This window comes from Papio anubis, chromosome 12 (assembly GCF_008728515.1).
Source record: "Papio anubis isolate 15944 chromosome 12, Panubis1.0, whole genome shotgun sequence".
Taxonomy (NCBI): Eukaryota; Metazoa; Chordata; class Mammalia; order Primates; family Cercopithecidae; genus Papio; species Papio anubis.
The window spans coordinates 10,195,652-10,221,603 of record NC_044987.1 but is presented as its reverse complement, the minus strand read 5'-3'; the positions used below and the strand labels follow the sequence as shown (position 1 = coordinate 10,221,603).

General features: G+C 41.7%; 2 protein-coding genes across 2 annotated transcripts in view; one reads left to right on the top strand and one right to left on the bottom strand.

The window, feature by feature from the left end:
• The first annotated feature begins 3,229 nt into the window (after positions 1-3,229).
• TBRG1 (transforming growth factor beta regulator 1) lies at positions 3,230-14,108 on the top strand. The gene is made up of 9 exons (XM_009187559.2): positions 3,230-3,614; positions 5,291-5,361; positions 6,025-6,257; positions 6,821-6,957; positions 7,252-7,398; positions 10,703-10,800; positions 11,060-11,170; positions 11,589-11,731; positions 12,412-14,108. The coding sequence occupies exons 1-9, from the start codon at positions 3,465-3,467 to the stop codon at positions 12,555-12,557; spliced, it is 1,236 nt and encodes a 411-aa protein (XP_009185823.2). The 5' UTR covers positions 3,230-3,464; the 3' UTR covers positions 12,558-14,108.
• Positions 14,109-16,409: 2,301 nt separating this feature from the next.
• The window catches only part of SIAE (sialic acid acetylesterase), a 38,035-nt gene continuing 28,492 nt past the window's right edge, over positions 16,410-25,952 (bottom strand). Inside the window, exons 8-10 of the mRNA XM_003910886.4 lie at positions 20,430-20,587; positions 19,260-19,455; positions 16,410-17,872 (exon numbers count right to left, since the gene is read on the bottom strand). Of these exons, the coding sequence (XP_003910935.1) occupies positions 17,621-17,872; positions 19,260-19,455; positions 20,430-20,587 (606 nt within the window). The 3' untranslated portion in view covers positions 16,410-17,620. The remainder of the gene's footprint in view (positions 17,873-19,259; positions 19,456-20,429; positions 20,588-25,952) is intronic.

Sequence of the window (25,952 nt, the reverse complement as noted above, 5' to 3'; positions counted from 1 at the left end):
GGTGCCCAGATACAGTTTTCACCATCTAAACCAGGAACTCATTTCACCAGGGGCTGGGATTATGGGCTACAGACTCCTTCACAACTTTTAATAGGGCCAGGTATGCTTTTAATACTCCAGAGGATACTATGCCTTCCCTTACAGCTAATCACTGAATAGCAAGCACTTAGAAATGGCTAGACAGTAAAATGCTATTGAACTTCTTTCTCTTCTGATTTATCACCCTGTTTTATCTTCTAACTCCCATTTCTATGCCTGTAGTTAATGGAACTTTGATCTGACTTCAAAGACTCACACACAATATCATGCTGTCTGCCATTTTATATTTCTTTTTAGAGCTACACATTATGCATTTCTTTAGAGAATTTTTGCATAGACCATTTAGACCCTTCTTTGTACAGTTACGTAGAAAAGTTATGTTGCTTCTGACAAATTCAGGTAAGTTTACCTAACACAAGCAAAGAGCTGATAGATGATTTCCTACTGTCACTAGGTCAAAGTCCAACTCTTCAGTTGGTACACAAGACTTTTCATGACCCAAACCCTACTTACTGCTTCAGTCTCTCCTCTTGCTTCTCTCTACACACAACTTTCACACCAATCAACTACTTGCAGTTCCCATGCTGCTCACAATGCTGAGCCTTTGAAGATGCTGTCTCCACCACCCAGCATGCCCTCCTTTGTTCTTCACTGGGCCAACCAACCACTACCTCTCCTTCAGAGTCTGTCCATATATATCTCCTTCAAGAAATCTTTCCTATCTCCTCCCTCCTTCCCTGACTGGGTGCTGCCAAATAAAATAAAACCTACCTCTGAAATAAACTTATCATACCATATTAACATTGCCAATTTACTTGTCTGTCTTCCTCTCTTAAAGTTCTTAAAGGTGGTATCATAGTAGGCACTAGGTAAATATTCTTCCCAACAAGTAAGGACTGAATGAGTTGCTCAGTGGCATCACCTTTGTGGAGCACACAAATCTAGCCTCTAAACTGTCGTATATGGAAACAGCTTTGGACACAAAGATGTACTTTTAATGGAATTGACCAAAAAGTCAAAGAACATGGAAATAATTATGCAAAATATAATATAGCCATAACTGGAATATTAACCAGCCACTTAAAATTATGCTTATAAAGAAGCTATACTAACATCTGTGAAATTGAAATGATATAATGGTAAATGAACAAAAAGGAAACTTTATTTTCAGTATTACCTAACCTATATAAAAATGCATAAAATATTAGACACATATACTAACATGTTAAAAGTAGTTCATTCCAAGTGGTAGCATTATGGATTTTTAAACCTTTCCTGTACTATATTTTCTGAATTTCAAAGGTTCAAATGAAATGTTTTATAAGTGTATGGAAATGTTTCCAATGAAGAAGAAACAAAAAATATCTTCATGCAAATCCCACTGAAGTCCATTGGCCAAAACAGCCTGCAAACTAGGACAAAGGATAGCACTTTCCTTCCCACTAGATGTGATACATGTATATGAAAATAAATAATACAAATAAAGTCAGACCCCAAAGCCTGCAAGGACAAAATACAGCACAACAGCAAATAAATCAGGCAATTAGCAAACAAGATTTAAAAAAAAAAGGAAAGAAAAGTCTCTTCCTATTACTGGCACTACTTTGAAGTTCCAAGGTAAAGAACCAGTCTATATTACCAAAGGCATTAGTGTGGGTTTTTTAAGCGCTAAAAATAATCCTGGTATTTTCCAAAACTGAATATATATGGCTGCCTTAAGTATGTTTGTGAAACACTGGCATCCTGAAGAGCTGCTCTATTAAAAACTCACTCAGGTCAAACAAGAGCACTTTACAATATATATGATCAAAACAAGAATTCCATAAGCTTTCGTCTGTATTAAAACGATTTTGCCAAGACCCTGTCACTGTTTTTACTGTTTTCAGAAATTAAGTACCTGGGTCATCAGTTGTGAACCTGTTTTTTATTCTGACTACACATTACTTACTATAGTGTTATATTTTTCTCCAATAGTTCAGTGAACTTATTGTTTTAACTATGTAACATATTTCCTGAATTTCCACAACTCTAAAAGAAAGTATTTTCGGCCAGGCACTGTGGCTCACCCTGTAATCCAAGGCGGGCAGATTACCTGAGGTCAGGAGTTTGACACCACCTGCCCAACATCGTAAAACCACATCTCTACTAAAGACACAAAAATTAGCTGGGTGTGTTGGCGGGCGCCTGTAATCCCAGCTACTCGGGAGGCTGAGGCAGGAGAACCGCTTCAACCCGCGAGTCAGAGGTTGAAGTGAGCCCAGATCGCGCCACTGCACTCCAGCCTGGGCAGCAGGGCCAGACTCCGTCTCAAAAAAAAAAAAAAAAAAGTCTACATTTTGAACATATAACAGTCATTATGTATCAGTAGAGTACTTTACAATGTAGAAATCCCATTCACCTCCACTATTATAAAGTTTACAATCTAAAGACTATGTTTAGTTCCGAGAGAAAAAAACTACAGAGTTACTGAACTAGTTATTGGCATCGCTGGAAGAAGATGCAAGCCTTCTGCCATCCAGCCTGGGTCATTCACCAATACCGCACCCTAAAGATTCTTCTATCCTCCTTAATTTTAATAGACCTCGGTTGTAAAGTTAGAACCGTATAAATGTACATACTATGTACAGAAATACACTTCTGCTTTCACTAGACAAACATCTACTGAGTGCCTACTTAGAGACAGTATTAAAACTGCGTGTTAAATCTCTCATCTTCCCTACTAGAAAGAGCCAAGGCCTTCCTCCCTATTCACGACTGTGTTCCCAGCTCCTAGGAAGATCATAGCATTAGGAGGCCCTGCAAACACATTTCTGTGAGCTACAGAAAGGAACGAAGCAGGGAAAGAAGCAGAGTCCCAGCATTTGGGACTCTTTCCCAGACAGTCTGGGAAAGCCTGTCTGCATGAAGCATGAAAAACGTGTTGAAAGGCAGTGGCCCGCTGGGGGAGCGTGAAGGACAGCTAGCGTTGGTAAGATTTTTGTTAGATCATTAGTTCAACTATAGCACCCTTCAGCTAAGCACACAGACGCCGAGGCCCGGATTCGATTCCAGCCGCCGGCCCTCCCTCCTTTCCTCATCCAGCACTCTCCCGCAACTGTCTCTTTCCTCCTGGCGCCCGGGATCGCACCGCCCAGACCGCCCTACTCTCCCTGCCCCGGAAGTTACACGCTGCCGACACCGGGACGTAACTTCCGGGAAGGGTTTACTTCCAAGACAGACACGGAAGTGTTGGGAGGCGCCGGGAGCCGGTTCGGTTGCCGGTGTCTCTGGCCCTGCGGTCAACCCTGGGAACGTCCCGGAGAGCTAGATTCCTAGAGCCACGATTCCGCTAGCCCCGAACAGACTAAGCCAGCGCTCCCGCCCGCTCCCCCGACTTAGGATCCGATGCCGGCAGCGTCCTGGGGCCCCCGTAGCGGGGCTGGACCATGAGCCTGCTGGACGGCCTCGCCTCCTCCCCGCGGGCTCTGCTGCAGTCCAGCAAGGCCAGGATGAAAAAGCTCCCGAAGAAGAGCCAGAACGAGAAGTACCGGCTGAAGTACCTGCGGCTGCGCAAAGCGGCCAAGGCCACTGTGTTTGTGAGTCTGACCCGCGTCCAGCCGGTCCCCGCCTGGAGACCCCCTCACAAAATCTTTCCCCAAGCTGTTCCCCCTTCCCAGGATGACAGTATTAATATAGGGTTGGCTTTTCCGTATACATTACTACTTGTTAGCCTTGTGTCCTTGGACAAATTACGTGATTTCTCTGTGTCCTCATCTGTAAATGAGCTAGTAACTACCTTGCAGAATAATGAATATTAAATGAGCAAAGAAAAGTGCTTGGTGCCTAAAAGACATGCCAATAAATTTTAGTCATCGTTATTACTGCAGAACTCTAGGAAATGTATTTGATTCTTGAGATACAGCCCTGAGAATGAGGCATTATTTGTAAAATGAGAACACTGAAGAAAGAGATGATTTGCCCAAGGCTACTGTGTCAGAGCCCTGACTCCAACTTAAATAACCCTGATTCCATTTTATGACTTCCAGTACACAGACTATTTTCTGAGCACCTCACATCCCCATAACTGCCCCCTTGCCCAAAGAGGTACATGAAACTTTCAGTAATTTCCCCCCTCTAACCTTTGAGTGTTCCAAGTGTTTCTTCCTTTCTTTTATTGTAGAAGCACTGGATTTATTGAATGAATAAACTTAATATAGCTTGCCAGCCATAACTGTATATTAGAATATTTCTTGCTTCAGTGCTTGGAAATAGGGGTGGAGTCCTCAAATGTCCCCCCACATCCAAGTCAACAGTTCATCTCTCTACCAAAAGCTTGAACATCTCTCAGCATATTTGGAAGCATAAGGAAAAGTTTAGAAATTAGAATACACATTCCAAAAACACTTATTCAGCACTCGCTATGTGCATTGCTTGCTATTTGCGCTGGAGAGAAACAAGAAAAGTAGAACTAAGAGAACTTGGCATCTGATTGACTGTTCCCTGTCTTTTATCCCCTATATGTCAAAGGTACCTAAAGCTTGGAACTTACGTTATTTCAAGGATGTTGGTTCCATCAAATACGTAAAGAAGATTTTGTGAAGAAAAAGGGATGTTTTGAACATTGAGAATTTGAGTTTCCACCTATGGAGCATTCAGATCCATCATTCCCTTCAGGATTGGAGCTTGGGAGATAGACTGAGACATAAGTTACCAAAAAAAAAAAAAAAAAAAAAAGATAATACCTGAATTCATATAAGTAGATTATGAAGTTTAAGAATTTTACACCCTAAATTTGAATTTGTTCTGTCCAGTTTTTCTCTATTTGGGTTAGACTGGCTTTATAAGTTTCTCAAGAGTTGAGGCACTTGAGAATAGTCTTCATATTTATAGTATTTAGTGTAAGCATCTGTGGATTTAAGCAGTATGCCTTTTTCTGTGCCAAAGGCTATGCTAATTAGGGTGACCATTAATCTTGGCTTGCCCAGGACAGTCCTGGTTTACCATATTGTTCTGACGTAAGCATTAATAGTACCCCCTTTTCACTCAAAGGTGTCCCAGATTGGATAATAAATTACATAGCTACCCTGCCCATAGTAGAACCTGACTACCTTTACCTATGGATTTATTTATAGTTTGTCACAAGGTAGAATAGCTCCTCCTCCTCACTCAGTAATACAAGCTTTTTTGGTTTGAAATATGGATCCTCTTCCCAGCATAATAATGTGATTGTTTATTCATTTTTATATGATTATATTCAAATTTTTACTTAAAGGAAAATGCTGCTATTTGTGATGAAATTGCTCGTCTTGAAGAAAAATTTCTTAAAGCAAAAGAAGAAAGAAGGTGAGCTGGCTTCATTTTGTGTTCAGCATCACCTTTTTGGTGATTGATAATGGTGTTACTGCTCTGGAGATTTTTTTCCCGGTGGGATTTATGCACATCACACAGCCCCTTGGCCACTTGATCAAGTACAGAGAAACTTAACCTATGGCATTGGTTCCTGCACACCCACATTACGTTGAGCCAGCTCAAGTTACGTGATGAGACAGCTCTTCTACTCATCTTTCTGAAAAAGCTGTCTTGCCACATCTCATAAATAATCTTGTTAAGATTATTTAATCTTATGGCCCAATTATAAAAGCCAAGTGATAAAAGCAACTGCCTCTTATTCTACAAATATTTATTCTGTACATACTATTCTGTGCAAAGCACAATGGGTATATACACATCTGTAAATAATGTGCCTTTCAGAAGCCTAACACCATCCAACATCAAGGTAGAGGAACCGTCCAGATGCAAGGGATAAGCTACAGTTCTTATCCTTGGCCTCTTGAAGTATTGATTATCCTCCAGGGCTTTATGATTCATAGGGTCTAATAAGAACCTTTCTTTTATGATCATAGTAATCTTTGTATACAGTTCTGGCTTTTCCCAGCACTTGAGTAAAATACTGAATTGAGACAATATGGAAGTTCATTTCTCTGCTCCTTTCCTTCCTGACCTCAGGTACTTGCTAAAGAAGCTCCTCCAGCTTCAGGCTCTAACTGAAGGGGAAGTACAGGCTGCAGCTCCTTCCCACAGTTCCAGTTTGCCCCTGACTTATGGTGTGGCCAGCTCTGTGGGAACTATACAGGGAGCTGGGCCTATTTCAGGGCCCAGCACTGGGGCTGAGGAACCATTTGGGAAGAAATCAAAGAAGGAGAAAAAAGAAAAAGGCAAAGAGAACAACAAACTGGAAGGTACTTTGGGGAGATGATATCAGGTGTCCCAGTGACTCACCTATTAATGACAGTTAGACCTGGTACTAACTGACAGACACAGCTACAGATACACTTAGAGTCTCATCTGGTTTTAAGGAGCCCTAAGAGCCCTTGAGAAACAAATGTCAAATGTATTAGAGCCACTTTGGGTGGAGAAATTCTAGCTAGTCTTTGTTAAATGCAAGGGGAGCAGACTGAGACTCTCCCCTTCCCCCAACTCTCTAGGTTGCATTCCATTTAGTCTTTCCTAGAGGCAGGGAAATGGGCTAGGTGGCCTTTGGAGCACACTGCTGGCTTGGGAAATTTCTGATCTTACAAAAGAAATGAGAGGCCTTAAAAAGTATAAGGCCTTTAGCTCCTAAGCACTAATCTGGGCAGGTTAGAAAGATACTCAGGGCTTTGGGCGAAAGCCCCACGTGCCCATTCAGTAAGTATATAAAACCAGGATTGGCTTATTACCCTTACCATTCACATGCAAATTTATCCCTTCCCTTCAACATTGGGAGGGGCCTAAAGTGGGTGACCCCAGATTTGCGTTTCAGTTCTGAAGAAAACATGCAAGAAAAAGAAAATGGAGGGAGGTGCTCGCAAGCTGGTTCAGCCCATTGCCCTGGATCCCTCAGGACGGCCTGTGTTCCCCATCGGACTAGGGGGTCTAACAGTATATAGCCTGGGGGAGGTGAGTGAGACCAGCGATATTTAGAGAGGAGAATCAGAGAAATATGGGAATGGGGTTGAGCCTTCCCTCCCTGTTCCCATTAGCAGCAGCCCCTTGCTGATCTATACCAACCTCAGAATGTCTCCAGTCCCTGCCAACCCAGGTCAGCGTTGTCTGCTACACAGCCTACTCTCTGTCTTTGTGTGATTTGTCACTCTTCGCAGCCCCAAAGTGGTTCTAAAGGCTACCACAGGAAACTGGACTTCTCATTTCTTCAGTGACCTCAATCCCAGGTTGGGGGAATGTTTTTTATAGATCATCACCGACCGACCTGGCTTTCATGATAAGAGTGCCATCTACCCTGTGGGCTACTGCAGTACTCGAATATATGCCAGCATGAAGTGCCCAGACCAGAAGTGTCTATATACCTGTCAGATCAAGGATGGTGGTGTGCAGCCTCAGGTACCCCCTCTAATAATAACCATTGTTTGTCTTTCGAACCTTCTCTATGCCAGGATATGTATTACCTGTTCTGACACCTTACAAGGTAGATACGTATAATCACCATTTGGGTAATTCCAAGATCCTGAAAAGTGGCTGGCCCTAAGTCGCACCTCTGCTAATAAGTGGTTGAGCTTGGATGTGAATCTATTATCTGTCTCATTCTAAAACTGATGCCCTTTTCCCTTGAACCATGCTACTTCAGCTGCTGACTTTGTGACTATGTGAGGCTTGATCAAGCCTACTTATGTGAGGTACAGGCCAAAATAGAGGGAAGATTAGTTTGATACACTGCCATGTCAAGTTGGACCAAGATGGAGTTAGCAAAGAAGTTGCATATTAGTTTCTGGCTGCAAATACTCTTAAGGACCTGAGAGTCTTAAATCCTAGTCTTACTAAATACCTTTTTTCATCCTTCTCAGTGCTAAGATTTGAGACGGTTCATTTTCCCCAACCATCATCTCCTGATTGTTGGGGAAAAACAAAAAAAATAGACCATTTTCAGAGTTCTAAGCTTCACTGAGGAAGTTACAGATTCCTAGAAAGTAAGGTAGAAGGAAGTAGAGGCAAGGTAAGGAACCTTTGAGCAGAAGCTGGGAGAACCCTGAGACGGCTTGACTTCTTGTAGATAATATTGCATCACGCCTATCAGAGCACTGTTAGGCATAGTTGAGAGCTCACATGACCTCCATTATACAACAGTTTCTTTAGAAAGACTCATTATTGTAACGGTATACCATATGTATAATACATCTATAAATGCAGTGCAAATCTAGTCAAAATCCTAAGTAGAAATTGACAAGCTGATTCTTAATTGTCTCTGAAAAACAAAATGCTAAAACATTTTTGAAAAAGAAGAATCTGTGGAGTTTTTAGTTTTCTTTTTTAGGTCATTAACCTAACTGGACATTATTTTTAGGTTTGTGAGCTAGGAATCTAGCTTCAAATTTTGTTACAACTAACGTCAAGCAGCTGTTTTATATATATATATATATATATACACACACACACATACACACACACACACACACACACAAAATATATGTAATTCTTGTATCTGTTTCCAGATGATTCCTTTTTATTGATCTATTTGTCTATACATGTCAATATGACTTTTTATTACTTTAGCTTTATTGAATATTCTATAAATATGTTAAAGGAAAATGTAAAAGAATTTTTTGTAATCTTAGGGTGAGGTGAAAAAGCTTTCTTTATTAGCAAGACATGAAACTTAGAAACCATAATGGAACATAATAACATATTTAACTATTAAAAATGTAAACACTTCTGAATGGCAAAAGACACCATGATCAAAGTTAAAACACAAGCAATAAACAGGAAGAAAACGTATGACAAAGTATTAATACCAGATAAAGTGCTCCTGTAGAGTAAGAAACAGCAATATTAAAAAAAAAAAACAAAAAACAAACCCACAGGCATTTCACAGAAACAGTGCAGATGGTAAAGTGTGGGCCTCATCAGTAAATGGAGAAATGCAAATAAAACAAAAATGAGATCTTATTTTGCTCATAGGCACACATCAGAGGGATTAATAATATCCAGTGCTGGCCGAGGTGGAGGAAAACGAGTTAGTAGGAGTGAAAATTGGTAGTCTTTTGGGAGGGCAACTTGGCAATATCAACAATTTTAATATGTGTGTCATTTGACCCAGAATATGTCTAGATAGTCTAGTATCTAGACTGCACTAGGTACATATTTGCACCTAGAGAAATGTGCAAATGTGAACCAAGTAACATGTAACAATGTACATTGTAGCAGTATTTGCAATAGCAAGAAATTAGAAATAGCCTAAATACCCATCATGAGAAAATGGTTAAGTAAAATATATCCACCCTTGTATGTACAGCAATTAAAAGAATGAAGTAGATTTATACATTAGTACTAAAAAGGAAGTATCTTCAAGACTAAAGTATAACATTTCTACCTTAAACGCTCTTTACTCAAATAAGGTAGAAATTTCAGTACAAAAATAATTGAAATTGACATGACGGATACTAAACAGTAGAGCAGTCCTGGACTATTTGAAATTAATTGCTCACAGCAAAATTAGGCGGGCCTGGCGGCGTCCACCTGTAGTCCCAGCTGCTGGGGAGGCTGAGGCAGGAGAATGGTACGAACCTGGGAGGCGGAGCTTGCAGTGAGCCAAGATCACACCACTGCACTCCAGCCTGGGCAACAGAGCAAGACTCCGTCTCAAAAAAAAAAAAGAAAGAAAAGAAAAAAAAGAAATTAATTGCAAACAGTGTTTTCATTTATTAGCTGAGAAATAAATATAAAACATTAGAATCTTAACCTGGCAAGATATGCCATTGGTTGAAATAAGAAAACCACCATTGACTGAAACTACTCACGAGAGAATTTATTACTGACAAAATTGACAGATCTCTAAAATTTGACACAGGAAATTGAATCCAGTGAAATAATAACCACAGAAGAAAACTAACAGTAGTAGAACCTATACTTAGTAAAAATTGGTTTGACTTTTTTAGAAATCAGTAGTGCTCAATATCATTCTAAAAAATTATACAGAAAATAAATTAATCCTGTTCAGGATAATTCGACTGAAGTAAACATTGAAGAACTAGAAACTGTTTAACTGAACTTTATAACTAGTCAAAGAATTTAACTGGCTAGATAGAACTTGTTACAGAAATCTTTTCCTGGCAAAAAAATCATTGAGCTTTATGGAAAATTGGCCAAATAATTAAATCAGCTAGTTAACTTGTTACATTTGTTACAAAAATATTTTCTTGGCAAAAATTCCTCAGAATTAGTATAATTTCGATGCAACAGTTTCTTTTTATTAATATAACCAAGATATTTTAACATTCAAAATGAAAGCAAATACAATGAAATGGCAGTTTGCAGTCAGCCTGTTTCTCCTAGATCTTGTAAAATTGACTTAGAAGATTACATGGAGAGTGATCTCATTTGTTTTTAAAATACCATTTGTATTTGTACTTAAGGATATAAGTAAGTGGATTGGAAAGGCATATAAGAAATTAAATGCTTACTTTTGGAAAGCCGTCAACCAAGAAGGGTAGAACTGAAACAGTCCAAGGACTTTCTCTAGGTACTTGGATTTGTTTAAATTGTTAGCAGCCCTGTAGGAGAGTATGTGTGTCCCTTTTGAAGATGGTGTACATCAGCTTCAAGTTCCAGAGTAAAGAAATATTTACAGAGTAGTGTGCCCTCTTTCCTTCCTTCGTGAGGATTGATCTCATTGCTCGTTTATCCTTCTTAGTTTGAAATTGTTCCTGAAGATGACCCCCAGAATGCCATCGTCAGCTCTTCTGCAGATGCTTGTCATGCAGAACTGCTCAGGACTATAAGTGCTACTATGTAAGTTGACCAAAAGCTTGAAAACAGGCTAAAAGATCACTGTTGGTACAGTGAAACCTTTTCTCTTGCTTTGAATGAGTAGAGATACCTCATTTTATGGAAACCTATCCTGGATCCTCCTGATGTCATACCAACTAGAGCCTCCACATTATCAAAGTCAAGAAAGCTTATCCTGTTTGTTCATACCACTATTCTGTTCTTAAACCCATCTTCATCTCCCGCTAAGCCCTCAAACTAAAATTATCCCTCTCCTGTTTAGGGGGAAACTAATGCCTAACCTGCTTCCAGCTGGAGCTGACTTTTTTGGGTTTTCTCATCCAGCCATCCAAAACTTGATCCAGAGCTGTCCAGGAGCTCGAAAATGCATCAAGTAAGTGTGGTCAAATTCATTCCTTTGAGAAAAGCTCAGTGATGAGCCGGCCAGGGACTGGCAGTTACTACTTTGTTCACTCACCTGCTGTGTCCAAGGCCTGCCTGCTTCCCAACCACTATGGCTCAGTATTGGCCCCTTAGCCTTCTGGACAGGTGAGCAAGAGCCAGGACTCCACTGTTCGCTAATTATGACTATTTTATGTGTGTACCATGACAGCAAAATGGGTGGGAAATGTCGCAGAATGATTTGTCACTAAAGAGGCCTGCTTGTTTCTTTTAGGTTTTTGTTAGCTAATATGTGTTTTAGATATATATGGGAGGAATATAAAGAAAAATTACCTGATCCCTTTGGAGGTAGGAATGGGTATTTATGTCTAGCAGATAACTCTCAAGGGTGATTTCCCTTGCTTCTGCAGTTACCAGTGGGTGAAATTTGATGTGTGCAAACCTGGAGATGGGCAGCTACCTGAGGGGCTGCCAGAGAATGATGCAGCTATGAGCTTTGAAGCCTTTCAGAGACAGACCTTTGATGAAGATCAGAATGATCCCCTTCTGCCAGGTATCTTTAACTTTACCTTTCTGGTTTGAAAATTGACTGTGTTTAGGCTACCTTCCCACCTTCACGCATAGCCGATTACCCTAAATATCTATGCATTGAGTGATAAAAGCTTTCACTGAATCAGCCTTGCAGAGTGCTGAGTCAGAGGGGGACCTGCGGCCTGCATAGCTTCCGAGATTACTCACAGATGTCATGGGGGGCACCTGCGATCATAGTAAGGCAGGGTACCCCAGAAACGAAGGTAGCTTATTCTGTAAGCTAAGCAAGACCAGAGCAGAACACCAGGGGAAAGTTTACTGTGCAGGGAATAACGTCTCAGGCGAAGTCAGTGGGGTCAGGTGAAGGCCTTGGCCCTGCCGTGTTCCATGAATTCCTCCCACAAATGAGTGGAGTGATCAAGGGTTCAGGCTTTGGGGTCATATGGGGAAACCCTGGGTTAAAAAATGGAATTGAAATTCTCACTCTTTGCCTAATATACTATATAACCCTAGGCAAGTCACTTCATCTGTTTCAACCAGTTTTCATTGTAAAAGTATCTGTCCTGTTGTAACAAAGGCAAAATTGAGCTGTCAAATGCAAGGGTGTTAAGGAATTGATTGAAAGGACAGGTATGTGTCTGACCAAAACAGTCTGCTCAGACTCCCAAGCAGCAGTGGAACTTAAGGAATTGTTTTCCCCAGGATCCTTGGACCTCGCAGAGCTTCAGCCTGCAGCCTTTGTGTCTTCTTACCAGCCCATGTACCTGACACATGAACCCTTGGTAGATACTCACCTGCAGCACTTGAAGTCTCCATCACAGGGTAGCCCAATTCAGTCTTCAGATTGAACAAGAAGGGATCAGATGCCACGTCGTTTTCATCGTGATTAATTTAACTTAAACTAAAATTTTGGGTATATGGAAGAAGGCAGCAATTCAGAAGTAAAGAAGATATTCACATATTTCATCATGAAGGGTCCTGTAGTGACGGTTTTCCCTGGGAAAAATTTCAGCTGCTTTATTTTTAGTAATAAATTTCTCTTGTCAATTCTGTTTATTTTCATCTTGTTGTAATCAGGATATAATCTTTTTTGCTTAGCTCTGCCTGAGGTAGAGTCAACTTCAGCCTCTTATAAACAAGAGTGATAGAGAGCTGCTGTCTAGTCTATTCAGGCTGCTACAACAAATACCATAGACAGAGTGGTTTATAAATAACATGAATTTATTTCTCACAGTTCTGGATGCTGGGAAGTCCAAGTTCAAGGTGCTGGCAGATTCAATGTCTGGTGAGGGCCCACTTCCTAGCTCTTAGACAGCCGTCTTCCTGCTATGTCCTCACGTGGTAGAAGGGGAAGGCAGCTCTCCGGGGTCTCTTTTATAAGAGCACTAAGCCCGTTCATGAAGGTCTGCCCTCATGACCTAATCACCTCCCAAAGGCCCCACCTCCCAATACCATCACATTGGGGGTTAGGATTTAACTTATGAATTTGGGGGACATATAAACATTAAGTCTATAGCAGCAGCTAATGAGGGAGATAGGGAGGTTCTGACAAACTTCTACTCTTGATTCTGATCCTAATTCAAGGGATATCAAGTCCCAGCCCCTGCAGCCCAGGCTGCTGCTTTATTTTCACGTCAGTATCATCAAAATCCAATCTTCTGCTCAAACTCAAGATGGAAAGTCCAGTCTAAGGTCCACTGTTCATCTTTTTCTTCACATTTTGCACATCCTTCTTTAACCCTTCGTTATCGCACCTCAGAGAATGTGCTTTTTAAAGCTCAATACATTGAAACCAAATGATAACACAAATTCACATATAATTGGGGGTGAGCCCCATCCTCTGTAACAGACTTAGTCCTGTCTTTTCATTAGCCATGTAGTAATATAACTCCATGTTCCATGCAACTGGATTTTTGGACCCTGTTAATAGCATTAAGGTAGAGGTTCACTGTATCACCTAACAACTCAGCACTACCTGTGGGATGCCTTAGGTACCCATCACCAGGTTGCCAAGGGCTGTGTGGAAAGGGAGGGACAAAAGGACCCAGAAGAATGGGGATGGAGTGGTGAGAATGAAATGGTTAATGCACTACCATTCATAATTGCCAACTGAGGACAACACAAATGGGATTGGTATTTTATAGTAATAAATCTGCCAGCAGAGGGAGGGATCAGGCAGCAGTGTTGAGAGCACACCACACTGGCCGGTGTAAACTCAGAAGCCAAGTTAACTGGTATCTTATGATTTGGAGTATAGTTTTTTTATAAGTTGTACACATTTTACAATGTAAAAGAAACAACATTTCTATCATAGTGAATCGGGTGGGAAGGGGATTGCTTAAAATGTTAATGTGTTTTTTTTTTCTCTGCATAAATTGCTTGCGCATACTGGCACTTAACACAGAAATGGTACGTGCTGCTTTTTTCATATAACAAATATTTTCCCACTATTACAGCCTGAGTAATACCCATATTAAAAGAGCCTCATTTTAGACAGACATTTACAATTTTTGGAATGTATCACATGGAGAAAGGTTGACACTGTTTTTTCAACTATAATGCGTATACAACTATAGTGTGTACGTACACCACATATACATATACTTGTATGGAGATATGTGTAAAATGTTTTTATTATGGATCATGGATTTAAGAAACTTGAAAAGCCGGGCACAGTGGCTCACACCTGTAATACCAGCACTTTGGGAGGCCGAGGCAGGTGGATCACAAGGTCAGGAGATCGAGACCATCCTGGCTAACTCGGTGAAACCCCGTCTCTACTAAAAATACAAAAAATTAGCCAGACGTGGTGGTGGGCACCTGTAGTCCCAGCTACTTGGGAGGCTGAGGCAGGAGATTCACTTGAACCTGGGAGGCAGAGGTTGCAGTGAGCCGAGACCGCACCACTGCACTCCAGCCTGGGCAACAGAGCAAAACTCCATCTCAAAAAAATAAAATAAAATAAATTGAAAAACACTGCCATAGTATACTTAAACTATCTTTTCATCTGTCAGATTGTTAACGATTTTTTTTATTTTAACAACATCCAGTGTCAATGAAGGTCAGGGAACAAAAGGACTTCCTTGGTGAGAATGTAAGTTATTTAATCCTTTGGGAGGGTTAAGCTGTAGGTATCAAAATTTTAAATATATATTTATCCCCTTCCACGTTAAGGACCCTAAGAAATAGTATGTGGTATGGACGAGTGTGGTATGATGTTTGCATGTGATATTCATTACAGTATTATTTTAATAGTAGAAAATTATTAAAAAATCCATATGTCCATTAATAGGAAATTGGTTAAATAAAATGAGGCTTCCACAAACTGAAACACTCTAAATCTATATTTACATAAGAAAATTATTTTGGTAAAGTAAGTCAAAAACACAGATTACAAAATAATATGTAGTGTATAACTCAAATCAAGTGAACAGTTCAGCAAAATAGTTTCTCTGAATGATGAATTTGGGGGTGATTTTTACTTGCTTATACTTTAATGTCCAAATTTTCTACAGTGCCTATAAATTTCATTTTAAAACTAAGAAGTTATTACATTTGGGGAAATACAGTGAATTCCCACATAATGTTTTAAATTATTCTGCCACTAAAAATAAATGTACATGACTTCATTAACATAGTCATTGCCTAAACCATATTTTTCACACTATGTATTCTAGGTTCCTGGAGGTGAAAGGAACCTGGACTTAGCGTTCTTGGCTACCTCTAGCTGCCCCTGAATTAGAACAGCCAATGGGGGTATGTGTATTGGGGGTGGAGGAGTGGACATGTAGATTGACTTTCCTCAGGCATCAATCTGTTACGAGGTTCATGGTTTCTTTTTTTTTTTTTTTTGAGACAGAGTCTGGCTCTGCTGTCACCCAGGCTGGAGTGCAGTGGCGTGATCTCGGCTCACTGCAAGCTCCGCCTCCCGGGTTTACGCCATTCTCCTGCCTCAGCCTCCTGAGTAGCTGGGACTACCACCTCGCCCGGCTAGTTTTTCGTATTTTTTAGTAGAGACGGGGTTTCACCGTGTTAGCCAGGATGGTCTCGATCTCCTGACCTCGTGATCCGCCCATCTCGGCCTCCCAAAGTGCTGGGATTACAGGCTTGAGCCACCGCGCCCGGCCGAGGTTCATGGTTTCTATGGGGCCAGATGCAGGAGAGGTCAAAGCATGGGCAACAGGAGTTAACTGAATGAATTGAATGCTAGGAAGTCCTCAGGGGAGCCAAAGTTCCTTGTAAAGTGTGCAGATTTTTTGTTTTTTAACTAAATAAAATCTTGGCACTGACAAAGTTATTCCTGTTTGGAGCTACACCAGAACCCCCTGGAATTCTATAGAGGGGTAGAACTAAAGCAAAAACCATCATTCACTCTACAGAGTGATTATAAATTTCATTTTCAAACAGTAAACAGTTCCTAAATTGGGGGAAATATAGTGAATTCCACATAATGTTTTAAATTATTCAGCCACTAAAAATAAATTTACATATGATTTCATTAATATATTCACTACCTAAACCATATTTTTTACACTCCGTAAAATACATTGTATATGTAGAGTGAGTGATGCTTTTTGCTTTAGTTCTCATTTTTCACATTAAGGGGAGGAAAGCTACCCATAGATAGCATTCTTGTTCCTTTTCACACGCTTCAAGGACAATTTGCAAGTTTTGACTGGATACAAATATATACACATCACTAGTGATTATGCTTTTATTTCCAACTTCTAATAGGTAACATAATTTTCAGGCACCGTTAACTGTTTTTAATCCATCAGTAAACTGCATTAAGATTCTTAATAATAAACACAAAAGGTCTCTTTCATGTTTGTATCATCTGCATTATTTTTCTATATGCTTGTCATGTGGCTTTACTTTCAGCCTCACTCTCTCTTTTCTTCCAAATGGATTATCCTTAAACCTTTTACCTTTAAAGAGCCTGAGATTTATATTTAACTCGAACAACACATTTGCCTCTGTTGCCCCTATGTTCATGTTTACCTAAGCCAGAGTTTCCCGTCCCTCCTGTTCCTGGCAGCCCCAGTGCCTTCCCTGGGCTACTCCCACCTGGCCCTTGCTTTTCATTCCTTAGGGCAGTCACTTAGCACCTCCCAAAGTGCCTGTACATGTTTCCTATTTCTTAAACATTCATATTATCATTATTTACATTGAAGGAACAGAATTGGTTTGGGCTTGAAGAGAATACAAAGAGATCTGTCTTCAATTATATGAAAGACTCCGATAGTGGTAAAGTTTCACAGGAGACAGATTTGAGTTCCACATAAGGAAAAACTTGGAAAGTTTTAATGGAAAGTTCATACAGAGATTCAGTAACCACCTGTCAGAAATTTTGTAAAGAACACACGAGGGTGAGGTGGCAGCGCCTGTAGTCCCAGCTACTCCGGAGGCTGAGGCAGGAGAATGGCGTAAACCCAGGAGGCGGAGCTTGTAGTGAGCTGAGATCCAGCCACTGCACTGCAGCCTGGGCGACAGAGCGAGACTGTGTCTCAAAAAAAAAAAAGAACACATGAACACTAGCTGGGCTATGCAGCCTTTAAAATCTTCCAATCCTGAGATCCCACAACTCTGGATAACAAGGAGCAAAAGTATTAGATATTTCACTCCCATTAATATGAGGGAAGTGAATGACATTGAGGTCCAATTTGTCTGTAGTTCAGAATTAGTCCAATACAGACCCTTCGACTAACTAGGGGACAAAAAAAGCAAGCATTTCAAGTTACCTACCAGCCTGGGCTCATCAGAATATAGAAACAGCCATGTGCTAGCTGGAAGCCATTCAATGAGGCTTTCTATTAATTTCCTTTAAAAGCAATGGTTATTATTGAAACTCCTAAATGCTAAAATCTGAAGGACCCATCCTTATATCTAAGTTCTGATCATATTGAAACAGTCATTTAGCAACATTGCTCTGATGTCCAGAACCCTGGTCTGTAATGAAAGCAATGAAGGGAGGGGCTGGCAGGGCACTGCTGGGGTGGTATAGGGGACACTGCTTATATTCACAAGGCCACGTGGTCCAAGCATAGCGGAGAGCAACCACGGTGCCCTGACAAGAATCAATCGCCAGGGTCAGGGACTGGGTGGAGAAGGTGTTCATGGAAGCTGGAAGCCACTTGCATCGATGGTCACTGCAACAGGAGATCTAATAAGAGAGCCATAAAATAGGAATGATTAGGTCAGAAGGGTCTTCTAAGAAGCAGCACTGCTCTTTCAGACAGAATGGATGGGTGGAAAGGAGACACTCATCACCAAGGACCTACTCCTACAGTAACCAGAAGAAACCTGAGCCCACTTTGGATCTAGTCAGTATAGCCACAGGTTGATAATACATGTTCATGTGATTAAATAAATAATTTTAATAAATAAAACATTTGCTGGGGGAGACAAGCATGATCACATGAGGCATTTAGGGAAGGCTCCCCTGAACATTCTTTGGGTGACCCCTCTTGCCAAACAGCAAGGCAGGCAGGAATTTAAGTGAACAGAGTGGCCCAGCTGCTGCTGCTGCTCTGTGGCACTCCCAAAGGAGCTGCAGAATGAAGAAGGGGCATAAAGGAACTCTAGATACGAAGCCTTTCTCAAGCCAGAAGGCAATCCAGAAACGGGAATACAAATTATCCAGAACCCAAAGGTTAAATTCTGTCCTGGAACAGAGGGTGGGCAGACCACCAGCAACTGACTAAAAGAGGAGAGTTCAGAATGCAGACTTCTCAGTTCACCTGGAACCCAGTGTGGAAAGAAGCTAAGTGGGGTAAGTGCCAACCAAGCATCAGAGGCAGGTGGATACCGTAGTTAGGACTTCAGAAACAGCAGCCCTAGATAAACTCCTGTGTAGTTAAAAGTTTGCTTTTAATACTCTTTTCTCTTCTCCAATGCATTCTTTTCACACACCCCTTCCCAACCTAAGGCCTCATGATTCCCAAAGTCACTCATTTAAATGTTCCACGTAGGAATGCCTCCACCCCCCACCCTCAACTATCAGAGACTCCTAAATAACCTCTTTCATCAATGGCCCCAATTCCACAGCAGAATGACCCCTGCTAGGTATTAGAAGGAGTCTCATTATATAAGTCACACTAAGTTACAAATACCTAAGAATAAGCCTCTCAAAGGAGAACCTCAACTCAGAGAATGTCAGGATTTAGGAGAGTGTAACAAAAAATACACCCAAGGATGAGGTGAATCTTCTGGAGCAAGGATCTTTCAACAGGTAACCTACAAATAAAGCTGCAGGCCCTGCCCTAGCAAAGATGGTTGCTTTGGGAGAAAACATTTAAAAGGAAATTTAAAATTTTTAAAGTCCATTTTAATATGGACTTGTTTTCCCTTTCTTGATTGTCCTGTCTGTCAAAAGTGCCTCTAAGCTAATGAATTAACAGCTGTTTATTTGCGGCTCTGAAATATGCTCAGCCCCAACCAACCAAGACCTGCCGCATCGTAATGTTGTAACAAAAGAGACGGCCTTGGTGTGGAGGAAATCCTGACTCCACCACAAAATGAACCCCTGTTTATTCTGCTGTTCTTCTCACCTCAAATATCTTGTTGTCCCTTTTCTGCACCTGGATTTGCTGGTAATATGTGAGATTGAGCAGCCCCTCGTGAGCCAAGAGTTCTATCTTCTCAGGCAGTGGTCCTTCAAAGGTCAAGTTCTTCTCACCATAAGCCAGAGCACGGGCCCCCAGGTGCAGCCGATAAGCCACAGTCTGTTTATCTCGCGGGTGGACGCTACACGATGAGGAACAAGTAGAGAACTTTGGGTTTAAACTCAACAATAACCACATTTTTTTAAAAAGGGGATTATACAAAGCACCCTTTATGAAAGTAAAAATAAAGCTGACTGAACTCCGTGATCAGTGGCTAGTCAACTTAAGGGAAATGGTGAATGGTAGCCATAGATGGGGCTCTGGGCCTTCTATAGGTTGGAAACCTTGAAACAATAGATGGCTTGGAAGGAAGGAATAAAGGGAGGGATGGGAGGAGGGAGGGAGACATGGAGGAAGGAAAGATACCAGAACTAACCTAAGAGAGCTAACTCATAAGATTGTTCCTAACCACTAAAAGTCAGGTTTCTTCTGAATGAACTGTTCATTATTTGGTCCCCTAGAGCTTTTATGCATTTATTCAATAAATCAATCAAGTTCCTCCTATAATCCAGACACTGTGTGTTGGACTCTATTTCCTATGTGAAATCCCCTCACATCCTACAGTTACTGTGCGGTATTCCCTGGGGCTGCTCACAGATATCCCAGTATTCCCCCTCTGCGGCCAGAGGAGTGCTGGAATTCCATTTCTGCTGTCACTGAAGTTAACCATAGCCTTATGACTTGGTTCGGCCGGTGCAATGTGAGCAGAAATGACTTGTGTGGAAGCACTGAATTGCCAGTATGAGACTTTAAGATGACTGTGGAAGCACAGGTCAACTTGGAGCCTCTATTGCTCTGGGTCTGTGAATGATTACAGTGAGCAAAGTCTCTGTTGACCTTCTTTTCACATAGACAGTGAGCAAGAAATAAACTTTTGGTGCATCAAAGAACTGAGATGTTTGTTGTTGTTACTGCAGCAAACATCTGCAGCACATCCCAGCATACGTGATTCTAAGTGCCAATCCTCAGTCTAATCTGCCCCTTACCTATGAACATCAGAGTGAAAGACTACAGAGAAAACACACTGTTCATGCAAAGCCCAAGAAGCAATCATACCTGCCAAAAGGCGAGTCTCTATCACAGAGGTCCATAGCTACGGCCATGAAAGTATTGGGCATCTTTGGGTTGGGGACATAGCCAAAGTCTGCTGTTTGATGCCAACGGATCTGGGGAAATCCATCGTCTGAGCTCTTCTTAGACAAATCTGAAGATAACTAGAAAGCAGAGACAATGTTAATTTTATTGCATCAGAATCCCAAACTGGACTCTTTTTCACTGGCAGACTCTGCTTCTGCTTCTCTCATTGCATTTAAATGCTCATTCAACAGGTATTTACTGAAATTCTTACTGTTGTGGCAGTGTCTTTCCAAAGACAGCTGCAACAGTCCCTCTCATCCCATGTGCCCTCCTGCAATGCAACTTTGCCACACCTCAGCAGCGGAGTCTGTTTCTCTTCCCTTTGAATCTGGGATTTGCTTTGACCCATAGAATGCAGGAGAAATAATGTTATACAGCTCCTGAGTCTTGGCCTTATGAGGCCTTGCCTTCTGATTTCCTTCTCTTGAAACCCTGAGCTGGTCATGTAAACACTGTCCAGCTACCCTGCTGGAGAGATTATGGAGTGAGAGGGGCCTTGGAAATTGAAAGATCATAGAAAGACAGGTTCTAGAGTTCCAGCAATCACAGACAAGGGGCCAGTCATATGGATTTCTAGATCCTCCAGTTCAAATTGCAGCCACATAAGCAAACCTAGCTGATATCACACAGGGCAGAAATGAGCCATCCCAGGTGAGCCCCACCCTGGCCAACCCAAGGAATCATGAGCAAAAAATATGGCTGATGGTTTAAGCCCCTACGTTTTGGGATAGCTTGTTACAAAGCGATAGATAACTGATACATCTGTATACAATACAGGGCTAGGCACTGTAGGGAAGCACAGAAAAATCTACCCTTGAGCATGTGCTAAATTGCATCCAAGACTCCAATTCTTCACGCCTTCCTGTATCCACACCCTCTTGCCATGTGGCTTTGCAGTTCCTCCTGTTAACAGGACAACTATGTTTCCCAACCCTTTGATTCTAAGCTCAGCCATGTGGTTTGCTTTGACCAATAGACAGAAGCAGAAATTACGGTGTGTCACTTCCTAGCCTAGGCCTCAAGAGACCCCACATGGCTTCACTTGCTCACTGCACTGCTGCTATCGCCATAAGAAGGATGTGCCTGGGCTAGCCTGCTGCTCCCTGGAGAAGGACAAGAGCTTCTGGAGAAGGACAAGAGCTCCCCTGCTGACCCACAGCGGTCTGAAAGAGCCTAAGGATCTGCAGCTTAGCCAAATCACCCAAACCCCAGCTCCCCAAACAAGAGCTACCTATATAAGAAGGGCTATTTTAGGCCAGGGGGTTTTGAGGTAGTTTGTTACACAGCAGTAGCTAACTGGTACAAGTACTTTACAGCTTTGTTGAGGAGGACAGACCTACACATAAGAAATAAACATAAGGGTTTAATGGGTTTATGTTTCATAAACATATAAAATACTATGGATTAAATGTTAAATCAGTGCCACAGACAGCAAGTACTAAACATTTAGAACAGGCAAAGATTATTATTATAGGAAAACGTGGCCTCAGAATTCATAAAAACAAGTGAAATGGGCACCAAAAATATGAGGAGTCACTTCAGGCAGTACTGCTCACACTTCACATGTTAGAAGCATGTCAGATGCAAAGGTGGGGAGGAGCATGGTCGTTCCGAGAGAAGGGCAATCCAGCTGGACTGGAGGATTTGTGAAGGAAAGACAAAGTGGGAAAGATAGCAAGGCAAGTGTTTGTATAGTTGATACTTTCGTATTAAGCAATAAGGAACTACTGTAGAGGTGACAGCAGCAAACATTGTGAATGTGCTAAAATGCTACTGAACTCAACACTTTTAAATGGTCAATTGCATGTTACATGAATTTCACCTCATTTAAGAAATTACAGAGCCACTGAAATTATTGACATGATCGAAGGACCATTTCAAAAGATTGTTCTAGTGATCATACAAATGGCTCTGACAAAAAACAAAATAAGGCCGGGCATGGCGGCTCATGCTTATAATCCCACCACTTTGGGAGGCCAGGGCGGGTGGATCACCTGAGGGCAGGAGTTCAAGACCAGCCTGGCCAACATGGTGAAACCCCATCTCTATTAAAAATACAAAAAATTAGCCGGGAGTGGTGGCAGATGCATGTAATCCCAGCTACTTGGGAGGCTGAGGCAGGAGAATCACTTGAACCTGGGAGGTAGAGGTTGCAGTGAGCCAAAATTGTGCCACTGCACTCCAGCCTGGGCAAGAGGGCGAGACTCCATCTCAAAAAACAAACAAAAAAAAACCAAAACAAAGGACTTAACACAGAAAGACTGATTAGTTAAGCAGCTATTATAATATGCTAGACACAAAAACAAAGGTCTAATCTACAGAGATAGTAGTGGAATGGGATGATGAGAAATAACTGACGAAACCAGGCAACCAACTGGATGTGGGGCACAAGAGAAAGGGTAAAATCCATCATTCGGAAGCCACGGCATCTGAATGAACTGTGTGGCATCTCAGGCATCCAAGTAGCACCAGAATATCTGGGGAATAATATTGTTCCAGAAAGAGCCTGTGAAGGATCCACAGCTCATGTATTATCAGTCAGCTCATTTATTTATTCATGCTTTTAACAAATATTTACTGAGCACCTACTCTGTGTCATGCACTAATACCGGCCTAGAAGATAGAGCAGTGAACAAAACACAAGAATCCCTTCCCATTCTTATATTCTAGTGGAGAGAGATAACGAATAACAAGATAGATCTGTAAACTACATATCCTATGAGAAAGTGACAAGTGCACTGGAGAAAAATATAATAGAGAAGGAGGAGGGAGTGTCCGAGTTGAACAAAGACTAGAAGGAGATGCGCGAAGAAGCTATGAGGATATCTGGGTATGTCAGGCAGATGACTCACAGGGAGCCACATCCTTATACAATCCTCTCCTCTTTGTGGTAGGGGGAACTCGTAACTTGATTCTAACTAATAGGCTATGGCAAAGGTAATGGGTTATCACTCCTGTGATTATGTTGTATATGGCAAAAGTGAAGGGATTTTGCAGATGTTACAAGTAAGGTCCCCAGTCAGCTGACTTCACATTCATCAAAAGGGAGAGTATCATGGTGAGCCAGACCTAATCAGGTGAGTCTTTTCAAAGAGGGTCTAGAAGCCAGCCCCCTCCCCTGCTGGCATCAAGAAGTAAACTGCCATGCGTTCTACAGCTTCAAGGAGGTGAGTTATGCTGACAACCACATGAGCTTGGAGGAGAACTCCAAGCCTCAGATAAGACCCCAGCTCTGTCTGACACCTTCACTTCCACCCTCAGTAGAAGATCCAGCTAAGCCCTGCAGGCCCAGACATCTCACCCACAGAAACTGAGATAATAAATGTGTGTTGTATTGTTTTAAGCTGTAAAATATGCAGTCATTTCTTGCTCAGCAATAGAAAACTAAAATAGCGGGAAAAGAACTTTCCAGGCAGAATGGAAAAGAAAATGGCAGGCCCCAGGACGGTAGTACGCCTAGCGTGCTTAAAGAAAAGTAAGGTAGCTAGTGTGGCTGGAGTGGTGTACGCAAGGCAGAGAGAATTAGGAGGTGAGGTCGGCGGGTAATGCAGGCAGGGGGCACGTCATGTATGGCCTTGCTGACCTCAGCACACGGAGACCCACTGGAGCCTTCCGACCTGACTTACACTTCAGAGGGTCACTTTGATATATTGAGAATATCCTAAAGGAGGAGAAAAAAAGGTAGAAGCAGGAAGAAGACCAGTTAGGAGGCACTAATTCAAGGGAGAGATGATGGTGGCTTAGACTAGCGTAGGAAGAGTAAAGGTAGTGAGAAGTGGTCAGATTCTGAATGCAGAGTGAGTTAACAGGATTTGTTTTCATCTAAACGGAAAGTTGATATACTCCTACTCCTGCAAAACACAGAGGCTCCCAGAAAAAATCTTTACTATTACTATGATACATGCAGTCCAACTATTTCTTCCTTCTTTTTCTGATGTTTACTCAGATCACCCTGTCCTTTGATTTAGATAGCATCTTATTCTTAGCACCAGTTCCAGCCAATGAGAGGCATCAACCTATTATCTCTCTTTTACAAACCATGATCTAACTGTAAGTCAAATCACAAACTGGGAAGCAGTCTGGGCCAGCAACAACATTGTTTTTTTTTGACTCCATTTCAAAATGTCTGACCCCATCAGAGGACTGCATTTTACACAGACTGTTCCACCCAGCCTTATTACTCACACAGCCCAGAAAATACCTGACATCATCCCTACGAATGTGGCCAAATGCAACTTTGAATCGAGGATATTTTCTGCTCTCTGAGTTGCTCCAGAAAGATGAGAAAATCATCAGGAGAACACGGAGAGGTTGCACTAATAACAGAAAGGAGCCTTGGATATGATATGGAACTAATAGGCCATTTCCAATTCTCTTATTAAAATTCTCTTAGGCAAATCAGCTTTAACATAGGAAATGATAAAAGGTGCCGCTGAAGCCTCACAGTGGAATCTCATGAAGACTAGAAAATGGGAATTAAAAATCTATTAAGTCACCCTACTTCTTCCACACAACACCCAGAAGACAAAGTGCAACCACGTGCGCCAGCCAGGGTCATAATGAAGATCACAGTAACAAGTCACAGGAAAGATCTGTGGTAAAAAACTAGCCTGAAGCTCAACAGGGAGCAATGCTAACAACAGCCCCTCAAGCCAAGGGAATTTTCTCAAAATGGCAGTTTGCTGAGAATTCTTGCAGCAATTCACTCTTTCATTGACTGCACTACTACAAACTCGCCACATGGGGGCACCGGCGTACTCCACACCCAAATGAAATTCCGGTTTTCCTAACCTGAGATACAGTGGGGCACTAATCGGTCTCCCACAGTGGGTGGTAGAAATACTGCGGCTAATAAAGGCGTAGACCAGCCAGAGAATATAAAGCTGGCCACGCTCACAAATAACATGCTGCAGTTTGTGGTATGTTCAACGGTCCCTCGAAATCCCTGTTTAAAAACCACACTCCCTGGGACTCCAGCCCTTAGCCTCCTGTTCTTTCTCTCTTAGGTTCCAGGTGGCCTTTCTACTAACCAGTCTGGGATACACGTGTCCAGCCCTGGTCTCTCCATGGAGCTCACATCCTCCATCTCTAGCTGTATTCTAGTCACTGCAACCATCATTTCACTCTTAGCACTTCTATGAAGCCAGTTCCTCTTTCCTTACAGACCAACTGTCCCTCCAGATCTTCTGATTTCTCTATCAACAATATTCAACACTAACATTGCCTGGTATGTTCCAGGCTTTACATGGATGAACTCACTCAATATTTGAAATAACAAAAGTCCAGTATCGTGTTCAAAAACACGTAGCCCAGAAGGGTCAGAGCTAGCATCGGAATGCAGTTAGTCTCGCTCAGACTCAGTCCGAACCATTATGTTGTCATGCTGGGTATTTCCCTTCGAAGGGATATGTTTATATTTCCAGACTTCCACTAGTAACCAGC

Excerpts from the sequence above, each read along its gene's own strand:
- TBRG1 (XM_009187559.2), top strand. The coding sequence starts at position 3,465 with ATGAGCCTGCTGGACGGCCTCGCCTCCTCCCCGCGGGCTCTGCTGCAG. Across the intron at positions 10,801-11,059 it reads AGGACTATAAGTGCTACTAT|GGGGAAACTAATGCCTAACC; the intron begins GTAAGTTGACCA and ends TCTCCTGTTTAG. Across the intron at positions 11,171-11,588 it reads GGAGCTCGAAAATGCATCAA|TTACCAGTGGGTGAAATTTG; the intron begins GTAAGTGTGGTC and ends TTGCTTCTGCAG.